General features: G+C 38.8%; 1 protein-coding gene across 1 annotated transcript; it reads right to left on the bottom strand.

Moving 5' to 3' along the window:
• Positions 1-16,921: 16,921 nt before the first annotated feature.
• FOXD3 (forkhead box D3) lies at positions 16,922-18,359 on the bottom strand. Its single transcript, XM_075832082.1, has one exon. The coding sequence runs from the start codon at positions 18,215-18,217 to the stop codon at positions 17,111-17,113; it is 1,107 nt and encodes a 368-aa protein (XP_075688197.1). The 5' UTR covers positions 18,218-18,359; the 3' UTR covers positions 16,922-17,110.
• Positions 18,360-23,290: the final 4,931 nt, after the last annotated feature.

Here is a 23,290-nt window from a genome sequence, read left to right as displayed (position 1 = left end):
AGTTAGGTAGACAGGCAGTAAATGTTTCTATTTAACGGGGTTTTCCAGTGTATAAAACAAGATTTCTACAAGCCCTAAATAGTACAATTATGATTATATTAGGATAGGTAACCATTGTAGGGTCTGACCACCTTGACCACCATGATCAACAGAACGGGGCCCCACTGCAGTACTCAACACAGTAACGTCCCTTTGTGTGCGGCTGTGTCTGTTACTATAGCTCAGCCCTATGCAAAACTGCAGTACCAGACATGGCCACAAAGATGAGAGCAGAGATTTGCTGTGTAAATCAGGGAAGAGGCTCCTTAATTTTTTTTATTTTTGGGGTCTCGTGGGTCATCAATGTTAAAACTTGCAAATCCCCTCTATTCCTGACTAGAACAATTTATGTCAGCCCTTATTCAGTAGAATATTAGCAGACTACAGACTGCCATAATCTGGTCTACAGCATATGGATTTGGTGGTGGACTGGAAACTGTAGGGTTCTTGAATGTTACATGTGGTCATATGATTTTCCTTAAAAGTGACCTGACCCATCATAAGGTACAAAACAGTTGGTTTCCGGCTAAGGGGTCTCTGAAGAGGCGTACATAAAGGAGACAAGGACCCTGTAGCAATACCAAAATAATGGACCCCCTGTGCTCATACTATCACACCCTAGCATCCCAGGACAGGAGAGTTCAAAGCTTGTTGCCCCCTTACCCCCTTCCTATCCCTTGTAAAAAAAAAAGTGACCCCCCCCTGGCAGTTTCCGTTTTCTTTGCTAGCAATTCTGTGAAGAGCCCTGTGTAGGTTTACACAACTATGGCAAAATTGATTGGGGTCAACCTGAGTTGGGCCCCTTCTTCTCAAGGGCCCCATTCATGGACTGCCTCTTGCCTTGAGTCTCTGTATTCACTAAAGTGGTGGCCACCCATTTATCTTTATTGAAATCAATGGGCGTGCTCACCGGTGAAAATGGCTCTATGCGTCCCCTCAGGCCCTGGTTCCTGAGGGAACCGGGAAGTCCCCTCCATTACATAAGAAGACATATAAATATAAATGGTGCTTAGTAGGTCGAGGTCCCTGTAAAGATTTTACATTGGGGCCCAAGGAACCATTACTGGTAATTAAAGTATATCGGTAGCAAATAATTATTTCTGTGATCGATTTGGCGGAGTGCTTGAGGATAGTAAATAGTGATGATTGTGGAGGATAGAACTGGAACTTTTTGATTTAGGCCCTGTTCACATCAGCGTTTCCCTGCCGTTGAGGGTTTCCGTCGGAGGTTTCTGTCGGGTTAACCCCTCAACGGAAAGGCAAACGGAAAACTTAGCTTCCGTTTGCATCACCATTGATCTCAATGGTGACGGAAACGTTGCTAATGGTTTCGGTTTGTCACCGTTGTGAACGGGTTCCGTTGTTTTTACGGAATCAATAGCGTAGTTGACTGCGGAAAGCTCAGACGGCACCCCTCAACGGAAGGGCAACGCTGATGTGAACAAGCCCTTAACGACAACTTTGACCTTTCCACAGTTTCTACATAAAATGTTGAATATCTTTGCTTCACTTGTACCAAGTTCGAGTCCCAGGTTACTTTATTTTCCGTTCACACCTCACGTTAAAATTAGGATCCTATTGGTTTCCTGTTACCAGGGAGAAGTGCATTGTGGGAGCTCAGATGATAATCATGCAATTAGAGCTCAGCTGTTAGGTCACATGACTGACAGAGGAGTGGAGATAAATTGCCTGTTTCCAAGGGTGACGAGCAAAATTTTGACAGCAGTTACGATTATGAATGGAGAAAACATGTAATAAGTTCTATTTAGTACAAAATAGAAAGTAGAAATCAAAGTATTTGCAATGTTACCTAAAGATGTGGATTTAAACTATTTTAAATGTTGTTATTAAAACTGGAATTATGATTACGCCCCCCCCCCCCCGGTAATTCCTGGCCAATGCTACCCTAATGACAACAACACTGTTCAGTAATATTATCTAAGGAAAACGAACAGCCCCCCCCCCTGCATTATAGGAGCTCAGTTTAGCTGTTAGAAGCATGCCTGTCAACAAGATTGTTGACTGTTTCCAGGGCCAGATTATAGTGAAGGTAAGAAAGGACAAGTGCCTGTTTCTATTAACAACCCACAGAATTATGAATGCAGCTCTGGAGTATAATACAGGCTGTAAGTCAGGATAAGTACAAGATATGTAATGTATGTACACAGTGACTCCACCAGCAGAATAGTGAGTGCAGCTCTGGAGTATAATATAGGATGTAACTCAGGATCAGTACAGGATAAGTAATGTAATGTATGTACACAGTGACTCCACCAGCAGAATAGTGAGTGCAGCTCTGGAGTATAATACAGGATGTAACTCAGGATCAGTATAGGATAAGTAATGTAATGTATGTACACAGTGACTCCACCAGCAGAATAGGGAGTGCAGCTCTGGAGTATAATACAGGATATAACTCATGATCAGTACAGGATAAGTAATGTAATGTATGTACACAGTGACTCCACCAGTAGAATAGTGAGTTCAGCTCTGGAGTATAATACAGGCTGTAAGTCAGGATCAGTACAGGACAAGTAATGTAATGTGTGTACACAGTGACTCCACCAGAAGAATAGTGAGTGCATCTCTTGAGTATAATACAGGCTGTAAGTCAGGATCAGTACAGGACAAGTAATGTAATGTATGTACACAGTGACTCCACCAGAAGAATAGTGAGTGCAGCTCTGGAGTATAATACAGGCTGTAAGTCAGGATAAGTACAAGATATGTAATGTATGTACACAGTGACTCCACCAGTAGAATAGTGAGTTCAGCTCTGGAGTATGATACAAGCTGTAACTCAGGATCAGTACAGGATAAGTAATGTAATGTATGTACACAGCGACTCCACCAGAAGAATAGTGAGTGCAGCTCTGGAGTATAATACAGGTTGTAACTCAGGATCAGTACAGGATAAGTATTGTAATGTAAGTACACAGTGACTCCACCAGAAGAATAGTGAGTGCAGCTCTGGAGTATAATACAGGATATGACTGAGGATCAGTACAAGATAAGTAATGTATGTACACAGTGACTCCACCAGCAGAATAGTGAATGCAGCTCTGGAGTATAATACAGGTTGTAACTCAGGATCAGTACAGGATAAGTATTGTAATGTAAGTACACAGTGACTCCACCAGAAGAATAGTGAGTGCAGCTCTGGAGTATAATACAGAATATAACTCAGGATCAGTACAAGATAAGTAATGTAATGTATGTACACAGTGACTCCACCAGCAGAATAGTGAGTGCAGCTCTGGAGTATAATACAGAACTTAACGTAGGATCAGTACAGGATAAGTATTGTAATGTATGTACACAGCGACTCCACCAGAAGAATAGTGAGGGCAGCTCTGGAGTATAATACAGGATGTAACTCTGGATCAGTTCAGGATAAGTAATGTAATGTATGTACACATTGACTCCACCAGCAGAATAGTGAGTGCAGCTCTGGACTATAATACAAGATGTAACTCAGGATCAGTATAGGATAAGTAATGTAATGTATGTACACAGCGACTCCACCAGAAGAATAGTGAGTGCAGCTCTGGAGTATAATACAGGTTGTAACTCAGGATCAGTACAGGATAAGTATTGTAATGTAAGTACACAGTGACTCCACCAGAAGAATAGTGAGTGCAGCTCTGGAGTATAATACAGGATATGACTGAGGATCAGTACAAGATAAGTAATGTATGTACACAGTGACTCCACCAGCAGAATAGTGAATGCAGCTCTGGAGTATAATACAGGTTGTAACTCAGGATCAGTACAGGATAAGTATTGTAATGTAAGTACACAGTGACTCCACCAGAAGAATAGTGAGTGCAGCTCTGGAGTATAATACAGAATATAACTCAGGATCAGTACAAGATAAGTAATGTAATGTATGTACACAGTGACTCCACCAGCAGAATAGTGAGTGCAGCTCTGGAGTATAATACAGAACTTAACGTAGGATCAGTACAGGATAAGTATTGTAATGTATGTACACAGCGACTCCACCAGAAGAATAGTGAGTGCAGCTCTGGAGTATAATACAGGATGTAACTCTGGATCAGTTCAGGATAAGTAATGTAATGTATGTACACATTGACTCCACCAGCAGAATAGTGAGTGCAGCTCTGGAGTATAATACAAGATGTAACTCAGGATCAGTATAGGATAAGTAATGTAATGTATGTACACAGTGACTCCACCAGCAGAATAGTGAATGCAGCTCTGGAGTATAATACATGATGTAACGCAGGAACAGTACAGGATAAGTAATATAATGTATGTATACAGTGACTCCACCAGCAGAATAGTGAGTGCAGCTCTGGAGTATAATACATGATGTAATGCAGGATCAGTACAGAATAAGTAATGCAATGTATGTACACAGTGACTCCACCAGCAGAATAGTGAGTGCAGCTCTGGAGTATAGTACAGGATGTAACTCGGGATCAGTATAGGATAAATAATATATGTACACAGTGACTCCACCAGTAGAATAGTGAGTGCAGCTCTGGAGTATAATACAGGATGTAACTCAGTATCAGTACAGGATAAGTAATGTAATGTATGTACACAGTGACTCCACCAGCAGAATAGTGAGTGCAGCTCTGGAGTATAATACAGGATGTAACTCAGGATCAGTACAGCATAAGTAATGTAATGTATGTACACAGCGACTTCACCAGCAGAATAGTGAGGCAGCTCTGGAGTATAATACAGAATATAACTCAGGATCAGTACAGGATAAGTAATGTAATGTATGTACACAGTGACTCCACCAGCAGAATAGTGAGTGCAGCTCTGGAGTATAATACAGGATGTAACTCTGGATCAGGTCAGGATAAGTAATGTAATGTATGTACACATTGACTCCACCAGCAGAATAGTGAGTGCAGCTCTGGAGTATAATACAAGATGTAACTCAGGATCAGTACAGGATAAGTAATGTAATGTATGTACACAGTGACTCCACCAGCAGAATAGTGAGTGCAGCTCTGGAGTATAGTACAGGATGTAACTCAGGATCAGTATAGGATAAATAATGTATGTACACAGTGACTCCACCAGTAGAATAGTGAGTGTAGCTCTGGATTATAATACAGGATGTAACTCAGTATCAGTACAGGATAAGTAATGTAATGTATGTACACAGAGACTCCACCAGCAGAATAGTGAGTGCAGCTCTGGAGTATAATACAAGATGTAACTCAGGATCAGTACAGGATAAGTAATGTAATGTATGTACACAGTGACTCCACCAGCAGAATAGTGAGTGCAGCTCTGGAGTATAGTACAGGATGTAACTCAGGATCAGTATAGGATAAATAATGTATGTACATAGTGACTCCACCAGTAGAATAGTGAGTGTAGCTCTGGATTATAATACAGAATGTAACTCAGTATCAGTACAGGATAAGTAATGTAATGACATACATTACATTACTTATCCTGTACTGATACTGAGTTACATCCTGTATTATAATCCAGAGCTACACTCACTATTCTACTGGTGGAGTCACTGTGTGACTCCACCAGCAGAATAGTGAGTGCAGCTCTGGAGTATAATACATGATGTAACGCAGGATCAGTACAGGATAAGTAATATAATGTATGTACACAGTGACTCCACCAGCAGAATAGTGAGTGCAGCTCTGGAGTATAATACAGGATGTAACTCAGGATCAGTACATGATAAGTAATGTAATGTATGTACACAGTGACTCCACCAGCAGAATAGTGAGTGCAGCTCTGGAGTATAATACAGGATATAACTCAGGATCAGTACATGATAAGTAATGTAATGTATGTACACAGTGACTCCACCAGAAGAATAGTGAGTACAGCTCTGGAGTATAATACATGATGTAATGCAGGATCAGTAAAGGATAAGTAATGTAATGTATTTACTAAACAACATTTTATGTAGATTCATTCAATATATCAAACTTCAATGTTGTCCTGAAATATGAACCAACCCTTTAATCGCCTATTTTAAGCATATATTTGTTTAACACTTGTGGTAATCGTCTTGTGTACATATATATTTATTCTGCATTGCCTCTAATAATAAAAAAGTTAAAGGGGTTGTCCTAGATTGCAGCAAGTGAATGGAGCTGCAATACCAGACTCAACCTATATTTAAGGGTAGCGCTGTTTTTAATTTTTTTTAATTTAATTTTTTTAAAGCACCCTCTTATTTTGCAGACAGCCAGGGTCAGAACAAAACTCAAATCTATTTCTCTAAACATGTTTTGCTTGAACCCCCCCCTCTGACCCTGCAGCTCACGTCCCCAAACAATGGATTTATCATCTCCAACAAAACTGTTACTCCTTCCAATTCATCTTTTGAGGACAAATCTTAAATTGAATGGGCCGGGTCGGTCATAGCCGGTAGTCATGGGGAAATAGCTTATAAAAAATACATCACCATATTAAAATAAGTCACCGGGAATAGAATGATGTGGAGGAAAGCGCGCACATAGACCGGCCGCACCGATTATATAATCCCTACAAAAGTTTAGGTCTTCTGCCATTCTTCACTTGTATATTATCCTCAAATGGAGAGGAACATCGCCAGCTGACATTACATATAAATAGTGAATATTCCTGTGATTACACATCTACTATATATTATAAAGACATGAAATATTCAAGGAACGGCATTGTATATTTTATGTGTTTTCACTTCTGGACTCCGGTCATATTATAATAAAGTCGGGTCTGTGCATTTCCCTGTAATTGGTTTAACCCTACTGCAGATTATACGCAGGTTTATTAACTATAATTTTATTATATATGTACATAATCGCATATATTTATACAATGGTGTATTTAAAGAGATAGTAACCCCTAAAAAGTGTCGTCTTTCCATCTGCTGTGCCGTTGGATACAATCTATTGTTCCCTGTTGTCAGCCATTTCAGGCTGGGTAGTGGCCGACTATCGTGTTCTTCAATGAGATGATCACTAATTTATGTCACATACAGTATCTCTAGTGCTGAGAATCTCCAGATACATTTATATCCATGGGTCTGACTGATATCAGCCGCTCGTCTTATAACGCTGCTGCACTGTAAGGGCATGACCACACGTGGCGGATTTCCTCCGCAACTGTCCGCATCAATGCCGCACAGAATCTGCGTTGCAGATTCTGCTGCGGATCTGCACAAAATGTGCATAAAATTGATGCGGACTAGCTGCTGCGGACTGCAGGAAAAGTGCTTCCCTTCTCCCTATCAGTGCAGGATAGAGAGAAGGGACAGCACTTTCCCTAGTGAAAGTAAACGATTTTCATACTTACCGGCCGTTGTCTTGGTGACGCGTCCCTCTTTCGGCATCCAGCCCGACCTCCCTGGATGACGCGCCAGTCCATGTGACCGCTGCAGCCTGTGCTTGGCCTGTGATTGGCTGCAGCCGTCACTTAGACTGAAACGTCATCCTGGGAAGCCAGACTGGAGACAGAAGCAGGGAGTTCTCGGTAAGTATGAACTTATATTTTTTTACAGGTTGCTGTATATTGGGATCGGTAGTCACTGTCCCGGGTGCAGAAACAGTTACTGCCGATCGCTTAACTCTTTCAGCACCCTGGACAGTGACTATTTACAGACGTCTCCTAGCAACGCTCCCGTCATTACGGGAGCCCCATTGACTTCCTCAGTCTGGCTGTAGACCTAGAAATACATAGGTCCAGCCAGAATGAAGAAATGTCAAGTTAAAAAAGCAAGACGCATCCGCAGCACACATAACATGTGCATGACAGCTGCGGACTTCATTGCGGAAATTAGAATCTCCATTGAAGTCAATGGAGAAATTCCGCCATGAGTCCGCCACTGCTCCGCAACAGACAGAGCATGCTGCGGACACCAAATTCCGCTCCGCAGCCTATGCTCCGCAGCGGAATTGTACGCATCGTCTAAACGAACACTGCTAAATTAAAGTGAAAGTCAATGGACAAACGGCTCCGCTGCGGATTAACGCTGCGGAGTGTCCGCAGCGGAATTTAAGTGAAATTCCGCCACGTGTGAACCCAGCCTAAAAGGGGTTGTCCAGGATTAGAATAACATGGCTGCTTTCTTCCAGAAACAGCGCCACACCTGGCCACGGGTTGTGTCGGGTATTGAAGTTCAGTTCTATTGAAGTGAATAGGAATGAGCTGAAATACCACAGTCAACCTGTGGACAGGTGTGGCACTGTTTTTGGAAGATATCAGCTATTTTATTCTAATCCTGGACAATGGCTTTAAACTACAACCAACAATAATCAATAACTAACAATTAGGAGGTAGAATAAAAGCAAATATTATGTTCCAAATCCTTTTTGTATGGCCCTCCTAAAAAAATAAAATGGAAATGGTGACATTAGTGGCCCTTATCTATTGCTATGGATTGAAAGGGCCAAGCTGTAATACCAGGCTCAGACACATAGACAAATGGCGCTGTTTCTGTAAAAAAAAATACAAAAAACAAGACCCTGTGAGCTCTATTTTTTTATACCAAGAAGTTTTTGACATTTTATCTTTTTGATACTGTAATTAGGGCAAGGCCCCACGTAGCGGAATTGCTCTGGAATTCCGCTGCGGACACTCCGCAGCGTTAATCCGCAGCGGACCCGTTTCTCCATTGCCTTCCACTGCTTTTTAGTAGTGTTCGTTTAGACGATGCGGAAAATTCCGCTGCGGAGCATAGGCTGCGGAGAGGAATTTGGTGTCCGCAGCATACAATGGATGTTGCGGACCAGTGGCGGACTGGTTGCGGACTCATTGCGGAATTTCTCCATTGACTTCAATGGAGATTCTAAATTCCGCAATGAAGTCCGCAGCTGTCATGCACATGTTATGTGTGCTGCGGATGCGTCTTGCTTTTTTAACTTGACATTTCTTCATTCTGGCTGGACCTATGTATTTCTAGGTCTACAGCCAGACTGAGGAAGTCAATGGGGCTCCCGTAATTACGGGAGCGTTGCTAGGCGACGTCAGGAGATAGTCACTGTCCATGGTGCTGAAAGAGTTAAGCAATCGGCAGTAACTGTTTCTGCACCCTGGATAGTGACTACCGATCCCAATATACATCAACCTGTAAAAAATAGAAGTTCATACATACCAAGAACTCCCTGCTTCTTCCTCCAGTCCGGCTTCCCAGGATGACGTTTCAGTCTAAGTGACGGCTGCAGCCAATCACAGGCCAATCACAGGCTGCAGCCAATCACAGGCCAATCACAGGCTGCAGCCAATCACAGGCCAATCACAGGCCAATCACAGGCTGCAGCCAATCACAGGCCAATCACAGGCTGCAGCGGTCACATGGACTGCCGCGTCATCCAGGGAGGTCGGGCTGGATGCCGAAAGAGGGACGCGTCACCAAGACAACGGCCGGTAAGTATGACATTTGTTTACTTTCACTAGGGAAAGTGCTGGCCCTTCTCTCTATCCTGCACTGATACACAGAAGGGCAGTACTTTCACCTCAATACGCAGCGGCTAGTCCACATCAATTTATTGCCCATTTTGGGCAGATCCGCAACAGAATCTGCAAGGCAGATTCTGTGCGGCATTGATGCGGACAGTTGCGGAAGAGATCCGCCACGTGGCGTATTTCTGTAGACACTGTCCGCATCAATGCTGCATATAATCTGCGTTGCAGATTCCGTTGTGCCTTTGCCTAAAATGTGCAGTAATTTGCTGCGGTTTAGTTGTTGCGGATTCAGGTGAAGAGGGCTTCCTGCTGTCTTTTAAAACATTTCATCTCAGTCTGACTGTAGACCTCGAAACACATAGGTCCAGCCAGAATGATGAAATATCCTGTTCGTAAAAGCAATCCGCAACGCAACACACATAACATCTGCGGATTTCATTGCGTAATTTTGCAACTCCATTGAAGTCAATGGAGAAATTCTGCCACAAGTACGCATCAAGTCCGCAACAGCCAGTTTATGCTGCGGACACCAAATTCCACACCGCAGCCTATGGTCCGCAGCGGAGTTTTCCGCAACGTCTGCATGAAAATAACTAAAAAGGTGTGGAAACCCATTGACAGACTGTCTGCTGCGGATTTCCAGTGCGGACTGTCCGTAGCGGAATTCCACAGCAATTCCGCCACGTGTGAAAATGCCCTAAACGTTAGTACGGAGCCGTATAGCCCCCATGTGCTGCCGTACAGGCTGTCAGACTCTGTGTGTATGGAAATATATTCCCCTAGAAGCAGAGCTCCCTTATACCTCCCTATATATGGCACACCATGGGGTTTTTGTATGTTATCCGACAGAAATAACCTCTGTATGCCCTTGTATGAAATCCAAGGCGTACAGAGGTACAGTAGAGGGCGTAATATGGTCGTGGGCATGAGCCATTATATTGTAGAGCCGCACTAGGACATAGTTCCAAAAGTTGGGGCACGTTCAGATGTGGTGGAAATTTTCCGCTGTGGATTTTGCGACAATTAAGCAACGAATCTACTGTAAAATTTGCATACTCCAGAGTTCATCCAGACGTGACGGATTTCACAGCGGACTTGCCGCAGGTTTCAGCCGTTGCATTGCAAAGGCTGAAATCCGCAGTGAAAACCCGCTGTTTCCCCGCAACAGACTGAGCATTCTGTGGAATGTCAGTTCTGTACCGCAAGCTACTTTCCGCACCGTTGTTTTCCGCAATTTCTGCACTAAGTTACTTAAAGAGCTATAGAAACCAAAGAAAGAAAAGTCTGCAGCGAAACTCTACTGCGACCAGTCCGCAGCAAATCTGCCACGTGCCCTTCGGGTACATATGATCTATTTCTCAATATGTATATTATGAAATTTATATATATATATATATATATATATATATATATATATAAAAATGCTATATATGTATATATATATATATATATATATATATAAAATCACTGGAAGAGCGCATATATATACATATATATATGTGTGTGTTTATATATATATGTGTGCGTGTGTATATATATGTATATATATATATATATATATATATATATATATATATATATATATATATATATATATATAAATAAATGCATCTCCAGTGAAATATTTTTACACAGTTCCAGTTTTGACATATTTTTCCCACAGTGAATATTTGATTACAATTAAATCTGGATTTGATATTTAATGCAAATCCTAGAATTTGCTTTGATTTTTGCCTTTGATATTTTGTGTATAATAACAATGCACAATACAATCTCACATACATCACCTGCAATGTACCCAGAACTCAGACCAGATCCAGGATTATATATCAGATTCTAAAGAGAGAATCCTGGGCTCCTGGTCTATGAGATCTGCAGCCACACACAGTGATGTGACATTATAACACCACATAATAATGTGACACTGGAAACAGCTGACTGATTCATTTACACCAGGCTCTTATATATTACACACATATTGTATGTGAATAGAAGCTTATTGCCTATATTCTGGAGCCTCCGTATGGGATCTGTAGGCACCAGCGCTTATACACACCCCCAGATCTATTCACTTCAAGCTCAATACAAGTTTTAATACGGACACATGGAGCAAGGATGGTCAAAATAGTGCAGAGTATAATATATAGCTCTGTAACCATCTATATACAAAGTAACATATAGATACAATGCCATGGAAATACATGAAAATACACCAATAATAATAGTGTGTGTGTATATAGTGTTTGTAAATATTTGTATTATATATTATTAACATTTATTGATGTTTTTGTTTTATTTTAGAGTTTTTATTTGAATAAATATTCTACATTTTTATTTAGATATGTCATTAATTAGACTTCACTAATGCTTCATGCACATACAACTAAAAAATAATTAGAACGAATTAATTAATTAAATGAAAACAGAATAATAAAATAAATTTTATATATATATATATATATATATATATATATATATATATATATATATATATATATATATATATAGAAAAAAACAGAGAACACAGTAACGGCACCAGGACTTCAAGGTAGATGAAAAGCAGGGTGGATTTATTCACCTCAACAAAGCAACGTTTCGGTACAACAGGAACCTTTCTCAAAGGTTCCTGTTGAACCGAAACGTTGCTTTGTTGAGGTGAATAAATCCACCCTGCTTTTCATCTACCTTGAAGTCCAGGTGCCGTTACTGTGTTCTCTGTTTTTCTCTATCTCAAATTGGGGAAGTGATTCATCCCCTGGTGACGAGCACATGGCCTGATTTTGGAAACATTGGAGTGCTGTGTTCATCTATCTCTGGACTGTGTATATATATATATATATATATATATAATTTTGTATTTCTATTATTAACATTTCTCCCTCTTCCTCTATATGTATATATATAATTTTGCATTTTTATTATGAGCATTTCTCCATCTTCCTCTCTCTCTCTCTCTCTCTCTCTCTCTCTCTCTCTATATATATATAAAATTTTGCATTTTTAGTTTAAAGATTTCTCTCTCCTCCTTTATATGTAATTATAGAATTATTAAATTTTTTTGCCCACATTTTGCTCGAGCGTTGCTCTATTGCTTTCTGTTATCAAGTGTAATGCATATAGTTGCAGCAGGAGTTTGGTTTCTTGGTGCAGGGATCTGCTGCATTCTGTATTTCTGGGCAGTGAAGGGTATTTTTTTCCATTGTTGTAAATCAGCAGTGAAATGTTGGCCCTGGATGTTCGTCCAGCAACTGTTAGGTGCAGAGCATGGTCATTTTCTCAATGTTTGGTATCCGGTTACGTTTAATACACCCGCAGGACAGGCTGCTATGCTTTATACTAATAGACATCTGTCACTAACAGTGTCAGGTTTTCCCATGTGTGTCAAATAGTTTATTGAAGCTGAGAGAAAAGCACAAAATAAGACTGGGTTACATGGACGAGGCTTGAAGTTCACTTGCAGCAGCCACCACTTGTACATGACATTACAAAGCCTCAGCTCTGCACTGACACCTCCATCCAAAACCATTACAGGAAGCTAATCCCAAGACTGAGTGACATCTCATCAATGCAAAAAATAAAATAAAAATGTATATATATATATATAACTACAGAAAGAAAAATGACATGGATAAATATGTAATACTATATATATAAAACATAATTTTTGTATAATAGATTTTATACATTTTATTTATAGAATTAATTTTACAAACATAAATTCAAAAAGAAAAAATAATATAAACCTATGCACACACATAAGACGAATGCCACCGAGTATTATGTACTTAAAAAAAAATAGAATTAATTTAAATTGATTTAAAATGCAATACTTGCACATAGAAGGTTATTAAGGATTAGCCTAGCAAATTAATTGTTTTGGTTAGAAAAAAAACAAAAAACAATAAAATAGAAATGGTTTGCAGAGGAAAACGATCCAAAAAATGACAAATCCCAGTTTGCAGTATTGCTGCTATGCCACCTAGAGGACATTGCTGGCACTGCAGGAGATCCCCACAAGTGACAGAGAGAGGTACAATAATACCTGTCTGTTGCTAGTTTTTTTCCTTTGACCCCATAAGAGCAAAAAACACAGCTGTCCAAACTCTGGCTACCATGTTACTTCTCTAACCTCGTGTGGGCTTAAGCTGTCATGTGCTAATTATACTTATTAGCTTATGTTTCTTTTATTGCATAATCACTGTTTTGTCTTAATCAAACATGCCGACATACTCATAAAATGGTTATGGACAGGCTGGCCTGAAACACCCCCCCCCCTAAAAAACAAAACAAAACAAAAAACAAAAGACTACAAATAAAAAAAAAAGAGTATTAATAGTATACGGATAAGATTTTCATCATTGCCTTTCAAGAATAAATAAATAAAATAAATGCAAAATAAGAAAAATCGAAGTAAAATCAAAGAAACCTCATGAACGTGTTAATCATGAAAAAAAGTATGATATACAATTAAAAATATAAAATTCTTGATTGAATAAAAATAAAATAAATATAAAAATATAATGTGCTCGATATATTTAAAAATCTTTGATTGCTAAACTATTGGAAAAACAATATTGTGATGTGAAAAGCAATTGTGGATAGTACTAATAATAATCTAATAAAAATAACAATGGTAACAATATATTATTAAAAAAATAAATACACACGGTAGAGTAGTGGTAAAATAATAATCTAAAATAATTTTATAGTAAAAAAAAAAAGGAATAATAATGTACTAATAAAAAAAAATATTAAATAGTTCTAAAGTACTGTAGTAGTAAAATAATCTAAAACAAAAATAATCTAAAATAAAAATAATATAAAATAATATAATGCAATAATAATAGTTTAATAAGATAATAATGCAGTAATATTAATAATAATAAAAATAATAATATAATAATAATGTAGTAATAAAATAATAATAAAATAATAAAAATATACTAATAATAATAAGACATAAAAATAGTATAGTAGTAAAATAGTAAAATGTGTTTAATTAAACAATTATATATATATATATATATATATATATATATATATATAGACTTCAAAAAATAGGCAGCACTCCGTAGTATGGTGAAAAAAGTGAGGGTACTTTATTGTCCCATATGCGTGCAACGTTTCAGCTCTGTCCTCTAGAGGACAGAGCTGAAACGTTGCACGCATATGGGACAATAAAGTACTCTCACTTTTTTCACCATACTACGGAGTGCTGCCTATTTTTTGAAGTCTGCATAGGTGGAACCAAGGTCTGGTTCCTGAGGCTTGCACCCAGTGTACACCGGTGCTGCTGGGTTTCCATTACTGTTATCTATATATATATATATATATATATATATATATATATATATATATATATATATATATAAAATTATTATTGCTATATTTCCTATTCCATCTACAAGGCCTGGTTTGCAGAGAGCAGCCCTCTCCTGGCAGAGTGAATGGCCTGAGCCAGCTCCTGTCAGGCTGAGGTATTACTGCTATGTACTGAGATATGAAGAAGTAATTTTATAAGTAACAAAGGATCAGGATTGGAATGAGACCCTGTTATCCAATGCCATTTAGAAGCATCGGATCAGCAGCTTCTTGAGCCTAAAAGTGAATCCAAGAAGACAAGTCCTTTCCCTTTTTCCCAGGGGGATCTGCTATATTTAGTCCTAACCTCCTCTTGTACAAATGAAGGACCATTTGCTGTTTACTCAGAACCGATTAACCAGACACAACTGTGAAGCAAGTTTTATAACTGCAGCAGCCGCCGCCGCCGCCGCACATGGAGGAGCTGAGATGTAATGTGCACTGTGCTCTATGTGATACATAATCCCTGTGTTCAGGTGACTCCTTATTTATAAACTCCCTGCCCTCTCATCGGCTTTTATTCCCTTATATTTATACAAGAGCATAAATGTTTACTCAGTGCACGGATAATATTACCCCAGCCCTAAAAGTCACACTCAGCCCTGCTCCAAATATCATCGTCATCTTAAACCAGAGCCTGTGCGCCCTCCAAATACTATGAGAAGTATACAGGATTATTCATGCGCTATGCAGCTTTATTTTAGTTTTATTTAATTGTGGGTAAAATGCAGGCAATATCACTGAGGGGTTATAAAGGACAAACCAGGGGAAGGGAGAGATCAGGGAAATAAAAAATATTAGTGAGTAGAAAATAAAATATCTAAATAGCAAATATATTATGTGAGATTAGTTACAAACATGAATTATTATGAATTTATCTATCTATCTATCTATCTATCTATCTATCTATCTATCTATCTATCTATCTATCTATCTATCTATCTATCTATCTATCTATCTATCTATCTATCTATCATCTATCTATCTATCGCTTTATCTTGTATCTCATATAGATAGCTAACTACCTATCTAGCTTTTTATACATATATATATATGTGTATATATATTCATATATATATATATATATATATATATATATACATACATATATATATACATATATATATATATATATATATATATATATATATATATATATAGAGAGAGAGAGAGAGAATTGAATAGTAATCACCAGTATTTCTTAATTAACTTTTAACACAACTTTGAAGTCTAATCTGGAGATAGATAGATAGATAGATAGATAGATAGATAGATTTGTAGATTTGAAACAGATATACATTAGATAAATAGATACACATACGATAGATCGATAGATGATAGATGGATAGATAGATAGATAGATAGATAGATAGATAGATAGATAGATAGATAGATAGATAGATAGATAGATAGATAGATAGATAGATAGATAGATAGATAGATAGATATGAAATAGAGAAACACAAGATAGATAAAAAAAATGTCGGTAAGCGCTGTGCTGCATATACATACATACAAATGAATACATGCGTACATATACCTACATATATATATATATATACATACACACACACATATATATACACGTATATATGTGTATTTATATATATATGTATATATATATATGTATATATATATATATATATATATATATATATATATATATATATATATACTATCTGTCATATATTTCAACGCACGTTGTAAAATATTCCTAATCCGATCTCCAGTTAATCCGTGGATTCCTTCATGTAACTCATGTAAGAATTTTCTCTATAATATATCCAGCTCACAGCCGCGAAGAATTCGGAATAATTTTCATTCAAGATATCCCAAAAAAATGTATAGGAGACAATGTAACATTTAAAAAATTTTTATTTACAAAATTGTGTACAACACGAAGGATTAACACTTAGATACATAGAATATCTTCATTCATATATAAACAGACTTATTTTTATAGATTTACCTTTTCTAATATTTTCTTGAAAATGTATTATTTAAAATTTTCTTTTGTACATTTTTTTTCGTTTTCATAAAGTAAGTGAACCTTCAACAAAAATGAAAGCTCAGTGCTCTAAATCTACAGTTTTCTTACAAAAATAAAAACCCAGAAAGGAAAATCGATCAAATATAAGGATTTGTTTTGGATTTTTTTTTCTGATACAAATATTTACAAATGATCTATAGGTTGTTACCTGTACACAATGCATTCCAGGGTTGTACAGATACAATACAGCAGTCCATTCAGATGGGTTTCTTTTTTTTTGCGGGTTCTTCTAAGTCTTTTTGCGGTTGCCCGGGATTATTGCGTTGGCCATTTCGCTATTGCAGCGGCTGCTGTAGGCAGAAACTGTCCTGATAGTAGATTTGTGGGGACACTTAATATTGGGGTGATGGTGGCACCGCTTCTGCTGAGGGACAAGGGCTGGTGGCTCATCAGGGCTGATTGTACAGTCACTGGGGGTCTCAAGAAAGTTTGTGCCCCTATAGAGGAGGCGGCTGACACCCCAATAATGTTCTCTATACTGAAGGAGGGTCTGCTGCTGGGCTCTGATTTAATGATAGAAGCTGCAGTGCTCAGGCTGTTCAGCTGCATCTGGAGGCTGGGACTGAGCTGGGAGTTAAAGGTTTTCCTGCTGAGTTCAGTGGAAGGCAATAGGGGGACAGCTGGGGGCAGCATGGACCCTACAGGGGGTATATAGGGGTATTGCAATGCAGCTGGGTGATGGTAGGCTGCAGGGTGAATCCCATAGTGCCTGCCATAGGGACTGGCCAGGCTGTAAGCCCCAAAACTCTGCATCATAAGTGCAGTGTGGTCCCTCAAGCTTTCGGGTTGGTGTCTTTTAAACCTTTTCCTTCTCCTCAAGAAGCTGCCATTGTCAAACATGTCTTCAGACTGGGGGTCCAGGGTCCAGTAGTTGCCCTTGCCAGGGTTGCCAGGTTCTCTGGGGATCTTGACGAAACAGTCATTGAGAGACAGATTGTGTCTGATAGAGTTTTGCCAGGCTGGGAACTTCTCTCTGTAATAAGGGAAGCGATTGCTGATGAACTCACAGATCCCACTGAGGGTCAGCTTCTTCTGGGGGCTCTGCAGGATAGCCATGGTGATGAGGGCGATGTAGGAGTAAGGAGGCTTCACCAGGCTGCTCTTGGGTTTGCTCTGGATGGATCCATTACCCTCCTGTTGGTCTCCTTTGCCCTCAGCCTCATTGGCACTATCTGAGGGGCTTCTTAGTTCCTTCCCCCCGAGATCCTCCACATCCTCCATATGTTCATGGTGGCTCTCACAGTCACTATCTTTGTCCAGGGACTCGTCCCCTTCTCCCACCACATCAATGTCCACATCTTCAGCGGTCAGCACAGTCTGGCCGGACATGTCACTGGCACTGCTGCCTCCAGATAGGGTCATCACAGCTTTTGGCCAGGCTGACCTGCTTGGGATGAAGTAGAACAAATGAAGGCAAAAGACAAGAAAATCTCCAGAAAGTCCTCAGTGGTGTCTTCAGGCCACCCAACTTGCAGCAAGCAAGTCAGCCAGTGCTTAGATCCTGTGCACTCTCACACTGCCTTGTGCTGATCTCCTCTTAGTGCTCCAGTACCCCCTCCCTCTCTCTCTCCAGTCTTGGAAGTAGCAGATTGTCCAAGGGATAGGGAGGGAAATATAGCAATGTCTAGAGAAGACTATGTGACTGTCCAGGGGAAGGCTGGAGCTAGGACACTGGCCACAGGGCAGCAGGGGTGGTGTCCAGGTGATAGCTTCCTTACCCACACAGCCACTTTTAAAGTCCCCTTTGCAAAGACTGCCTGATAGATTACTTTCCAGTTAAAGATATACTAGCAGGGGGGTCACATGACCACCTGACGTCACCCCCTGCCAGCCCCCCCCCCCCCAGCTAAACCATGCACAACTCAAGTTGTTTCACAAAATTGTCAACAAAGAGACATCAGTAGCACTAAACTCTCATCATCTTCAAGAGGACAGCCTGGCATCACCCTGGCACAGGATCTGCGACCCTCACCATGCCTCTCCCTGCCAATGCATGCACCCTGGCTGTCACACCTTGTTGCATGTTACCTGGGCAGGATTTAGGATATGCATCCATAATTCTGGGGAGGAAAAGGCTGGAGTCTCAAGCAGCATGCAGGGAAGGAGCCTTGGGTAGAAGATAGCAGCACAGAGGTTTTTGATGGCATGGATGGCTGTGTTAGGGCAATTTAGAATGGACCCAAATGCCAGCCTGCTACCTCTGTCAGGTGATAGGAAGCCATGGGGTGGGCAGGGAGGTGCAGGGGACATCCAGCAGCTGGGAATGGAGCTGAGAAAACATCTATTGATGACTGTATTAGATGTAAAGAAGCCATCATAACAAAGGCGCTGTAGATGTATGGAAGCAGCAGAGCAGGGTGATAACGAGGCAATCATGGCGCTGTTAGCATGAGAAAGCCGAGGAAATGAGGCGCTATTCACCGCACACAGGTGACTGCTCAGCGCAAGAAAACAGCTCTCTCCTAAATCTCCATTTATATTCAAAGCCCAACACATCTGACAAGTCCAAATCGGAAACGGAGATTCACAGGTTAATTGTTCCCTGAGTCCATTGTGTAATATCAGCAACCAGTGCTAAAGACAACATAGGACTCCAAACCAACGATCTATCTATCTATCTATCTATCTATCTATCTATCTATCTATCTATCTATCTATCTATCTATCTATCTATCTATCTATCTATCTATCTATCTATCTATCTATCTATCCTATATCTTTCTTTCTTTCTTTCTTTCTTTCTTTCTTTCTTTCTTTCTTTCTTTCTTTCTTTCTTTCTTTCTTTCTTTCTTTCTTTCCTTCCCTCCACGTCATTTCTCATGGACCCGCTTTGCTCTACTTTTTTGCATTAATTAAAATATCCATAATTGACACCCGGATCAATTGCTCTCTACACATCTGTGTTAACAAGTAACAGCTCCATGTGAATGTCTGTAAATAATCCTGTAACTCTCATCACACAGTTCTGCCGGGAGGAGGCGCCGCTCTGCACTACTCCTGCCTGAAGTGTCAGCTCTTAGGCCAAGACTGGTGAGAGGCCAAAACAAGTGTCTCTGTTATATTCACCTCTTCTTTGTCGCGCTCTATATGAAGAGTCGCTTTCTTTACCACAATAATTCTGTTTTATTTGTATTCGCTACTTTGTGTAATATTCGTTTTTTTTTATCACGACCAGTCTGCATTTTGCGTCAATTGTGCGACAATTGCCAATGATAAATAACCACTGTTAAATTACAAATTACAATATAACGAATTAGCATAAATAATATCATTGTATCGTTACATTGCGTCTGTTTCATTCGTATTCTTTCATTTATTTTATTGGTTTATTTTGTAATTTGGATGCATATTTGACATTTTTCTTTAATTTTATGTGCGGCAAATATTCGCATTAGAGCGGAAATTCTGGAGATAACAGTTGTCGAAACCCGTCTAAATAATTATCATGTCTCTAATTGGCCTCTTTATTAATTGTCTGTCAGCTCCTTGTAGGCGATGATCCTGGTCATCATCACCCGTTTGGGGTGTAGGGTCACCTGACTTGTGTTTGGGAGGGGGGGGGGGGTGTATATTTTTGCAGGAGGAGGGAGAACAGATTCATGGATTCGTTTGTTGCTGTTTTTGTGAACACAATAAAAGTCAAATTAATTGATTCATATCATTAATTACGCTGCTTAGTGTGAACAGGCGCCTCTCACGTCTATTAGGAAGAAGCTTTGTTGATGAATCCGTGTAATCTCTTGTTCAATCAGTCAAGCAGCTCATCTGGATACAACACAGGACACCAATGTCTACAGGAGACGGGGGCTGCGCTGACCTTACACATGTAGCAGAGCTGCATGTGTCATTTAACTCTTTCTGTATCGCATCGAAGATAATGGTGTAGGCTGCAGTCCCATGTAAGACCTGATATCACTTCGAGTCGTGCCAAGTAACATTCAGCTATCTGATCTATCTATCTATCTATCTATCTATCTATCTATCTATCTATCTATCTATCTATCTATCTATCTATCTATCTATCTATCTATCTCATATCTATCTATCTATCTATCTATCTATCTATCTATCTATCTATCTATCTATCTATCTATCTATCTATCTATCTCATATCTATCTATCTATCTATCTATCTATCTATCTATCTATCTATCTATCTATCTATCTATCTATCTATCTATCTATCTATCTATCTATCTATCTGTTACATATTATCTATCCTATCTATCTATCTATCTATCTATCTATCTATCTATCTATCTATCTATCTATCTATCTATCTATCTATCTATCTTAGAATTTAAAAATATTTACAGATGGGCATCGCTAATTTCACATTAGAATTTAATAAACAGATACATCGATTCAGGAATAAGTAGAGAGATAATATTCGTAGTGTTTGGAGTTTAGATGAGGGGTTTGGGACAAGTAATTGTTGGACTTGCGTTTGTTCTGTAAAGATTTTATTTGCTCTCTTGTCCATCTGACTGTGATCTGGTGTTGGGGAAATCCTGCTCTAATCCTAATTGCAATTGGCTATAAAACTCTAAAGTATTTAATCAAAAGTGCACAGATGACACAGGAAGAGCCTCTCCCAATAATAGGATCAGGGGCTCAGAGGATACAAAATATCAAAGCGTGGAAATGTAGGATAATATATCATGTGTGTACGGGAACCAAGTGTGTGTATGATAACGCCGATAGTGTACAAACTATGTGTGCGTAGCAGAGTTGAATGTGTCACATTAGGTAATCAGAAGATTGCATGTAAACCTGATACATTACCTTAACCCCGTGACTCATGCAACAATAGTTTAATTTCAGCCCCGCTGCATCTCTCAATAAATATAAAATGTGTAAAAGTATTATTATGTTGAACTGAGCATTGAACATTATCTATCTATCTATCTATCTATCTATCTATCTATCTATCTATCTATCTATCTATCTATCTATCTATCTATCTATCTATCTATCTATCTATCTCATATCTATCTCATATCTATCTATCTATCTATCTATCTATCTATCTATCTATCTATCTATCTATCTATCTATCTATCTATCTATCTATCTATCTATCTATCTATCTATCTATCTATCTAATCTACACACAATGGATTTATAAGGATTGCAGGAAGCAGGAGAATCAGTGTTGTCCGCTTTTAACTCTATAATCTTATTACTTTCACTAATGAGTGATCCCAATCAGTGACAAAGCTTTGATGCACTAATCTTTAGCATCACTGTGTATACAGGACTCTATCTCTATAAATAAATAAATCTATCTATCTATCTATCTATCTATCTATCTATCTATCTATCTATCTATCTATCTATCTATCTATCTATCTATCTATCTATCTATCTATCTATCTATCTATCTATCTATTTAGATATATATAGGCGTTTGACAGTAATCACGAGAGAATCGATTCACCCATGTTAACCCTTTGTATATGTTACAACCCTGGGCGCCAAATTGACGTTTATGGCGCCAGTCTGAATAAACTATAGTATTATTATTATTGTTATTATTATTAATAATAATAATAATAATAATAATAATAATAATAATAACAACAATACTAATGATAATAATGCAGCTGTCTGCTCTTCAGGTGTAAATCTATTGTTATTGGTAGTTACATTAATTGGGTTGGCAAGATGCAAAAAGATGCAAAAAGGACAAACTATATATATATAGAGTGAATTGTGGTGTTATATAATTATTACGTACATATTATTTTAGTCTTCTTATTTAGATTAAGTTAGTTTTTAAGCTGATTGCTATTTTTCATTATTTATATAATATTCACAAGATTATGATGAAATTACGATTTTATTTAGATATAATATTCATGATTGTGAACAAATTACTATTTTATTATAATTCTATTTATTACTATATATTTACTGTTTGCACGGTACTATTATATTGTTATCATCATCATCATCGTCACACTTTTCCTGTTCTTCATGTTTATTTCCATATTATTATTATTATAATGATTTGCACCGCGCAGATACCTCCAGGTCCCTTCTCTCCCTTCTCTTCTTTCCATCCAGGATTTGTGGGATTTATTTTTGCTGGAATGGCGCACACATCCATCGTGCAGGAGGCCCCAGGTTTAATGGACGATGAGAGAGCATTTAGGGGCAGTGAGACAGTAACACTACATGATATATTTATGGCCTTGTTAGCGTGCATTTAATTACAGCTATTATGTTAATTATTGCACATTAGTATGGAGTGATCTGCATGTCAGCTTTCATCACAACGAGCTGAATACAGGAGGAGAGAGGAGGGAGGCAGAGGATGAGGAGGATGAGGTGGAGGATGAGGTGGAGGCTGCTGCTGCTGCTGCTCATGGAGGCTCCTCATCCCTCCAGGCTGCAGCTAAAGAATGGAGAATCCAGCATTGTTACCCCCTC

Source organism: Rhinoderma darwinii, chromosome 7 (genome assembly GCF_050947455.1).
Source record: "Rhinoderma darwinii isolate aRhiDar2 chromosome 7, aRhiDar2.hap1, whole genome shotgun sequence".
In the NCBI taxonomy this organism is placed as follows: domain Eukaryota; kingdom Metazoa; phylum Chordata; class Amphibia; order Anura; family Rhinodermatidae; genus Rhinoderma; species Rhinoderma darwinii.
This window is presented reverse-complemented; position numbering and strand designations above follow the sequence as displayed.

Coding starts and splice junctions, on each gene's coding strand:
- FOXD3 (XM_075832082.1), bottom strand. CDS start 18,217: ATGACCCTATCTGGAGGCAGCAGTGCCAGTGACATGTCCGGCCAGACT.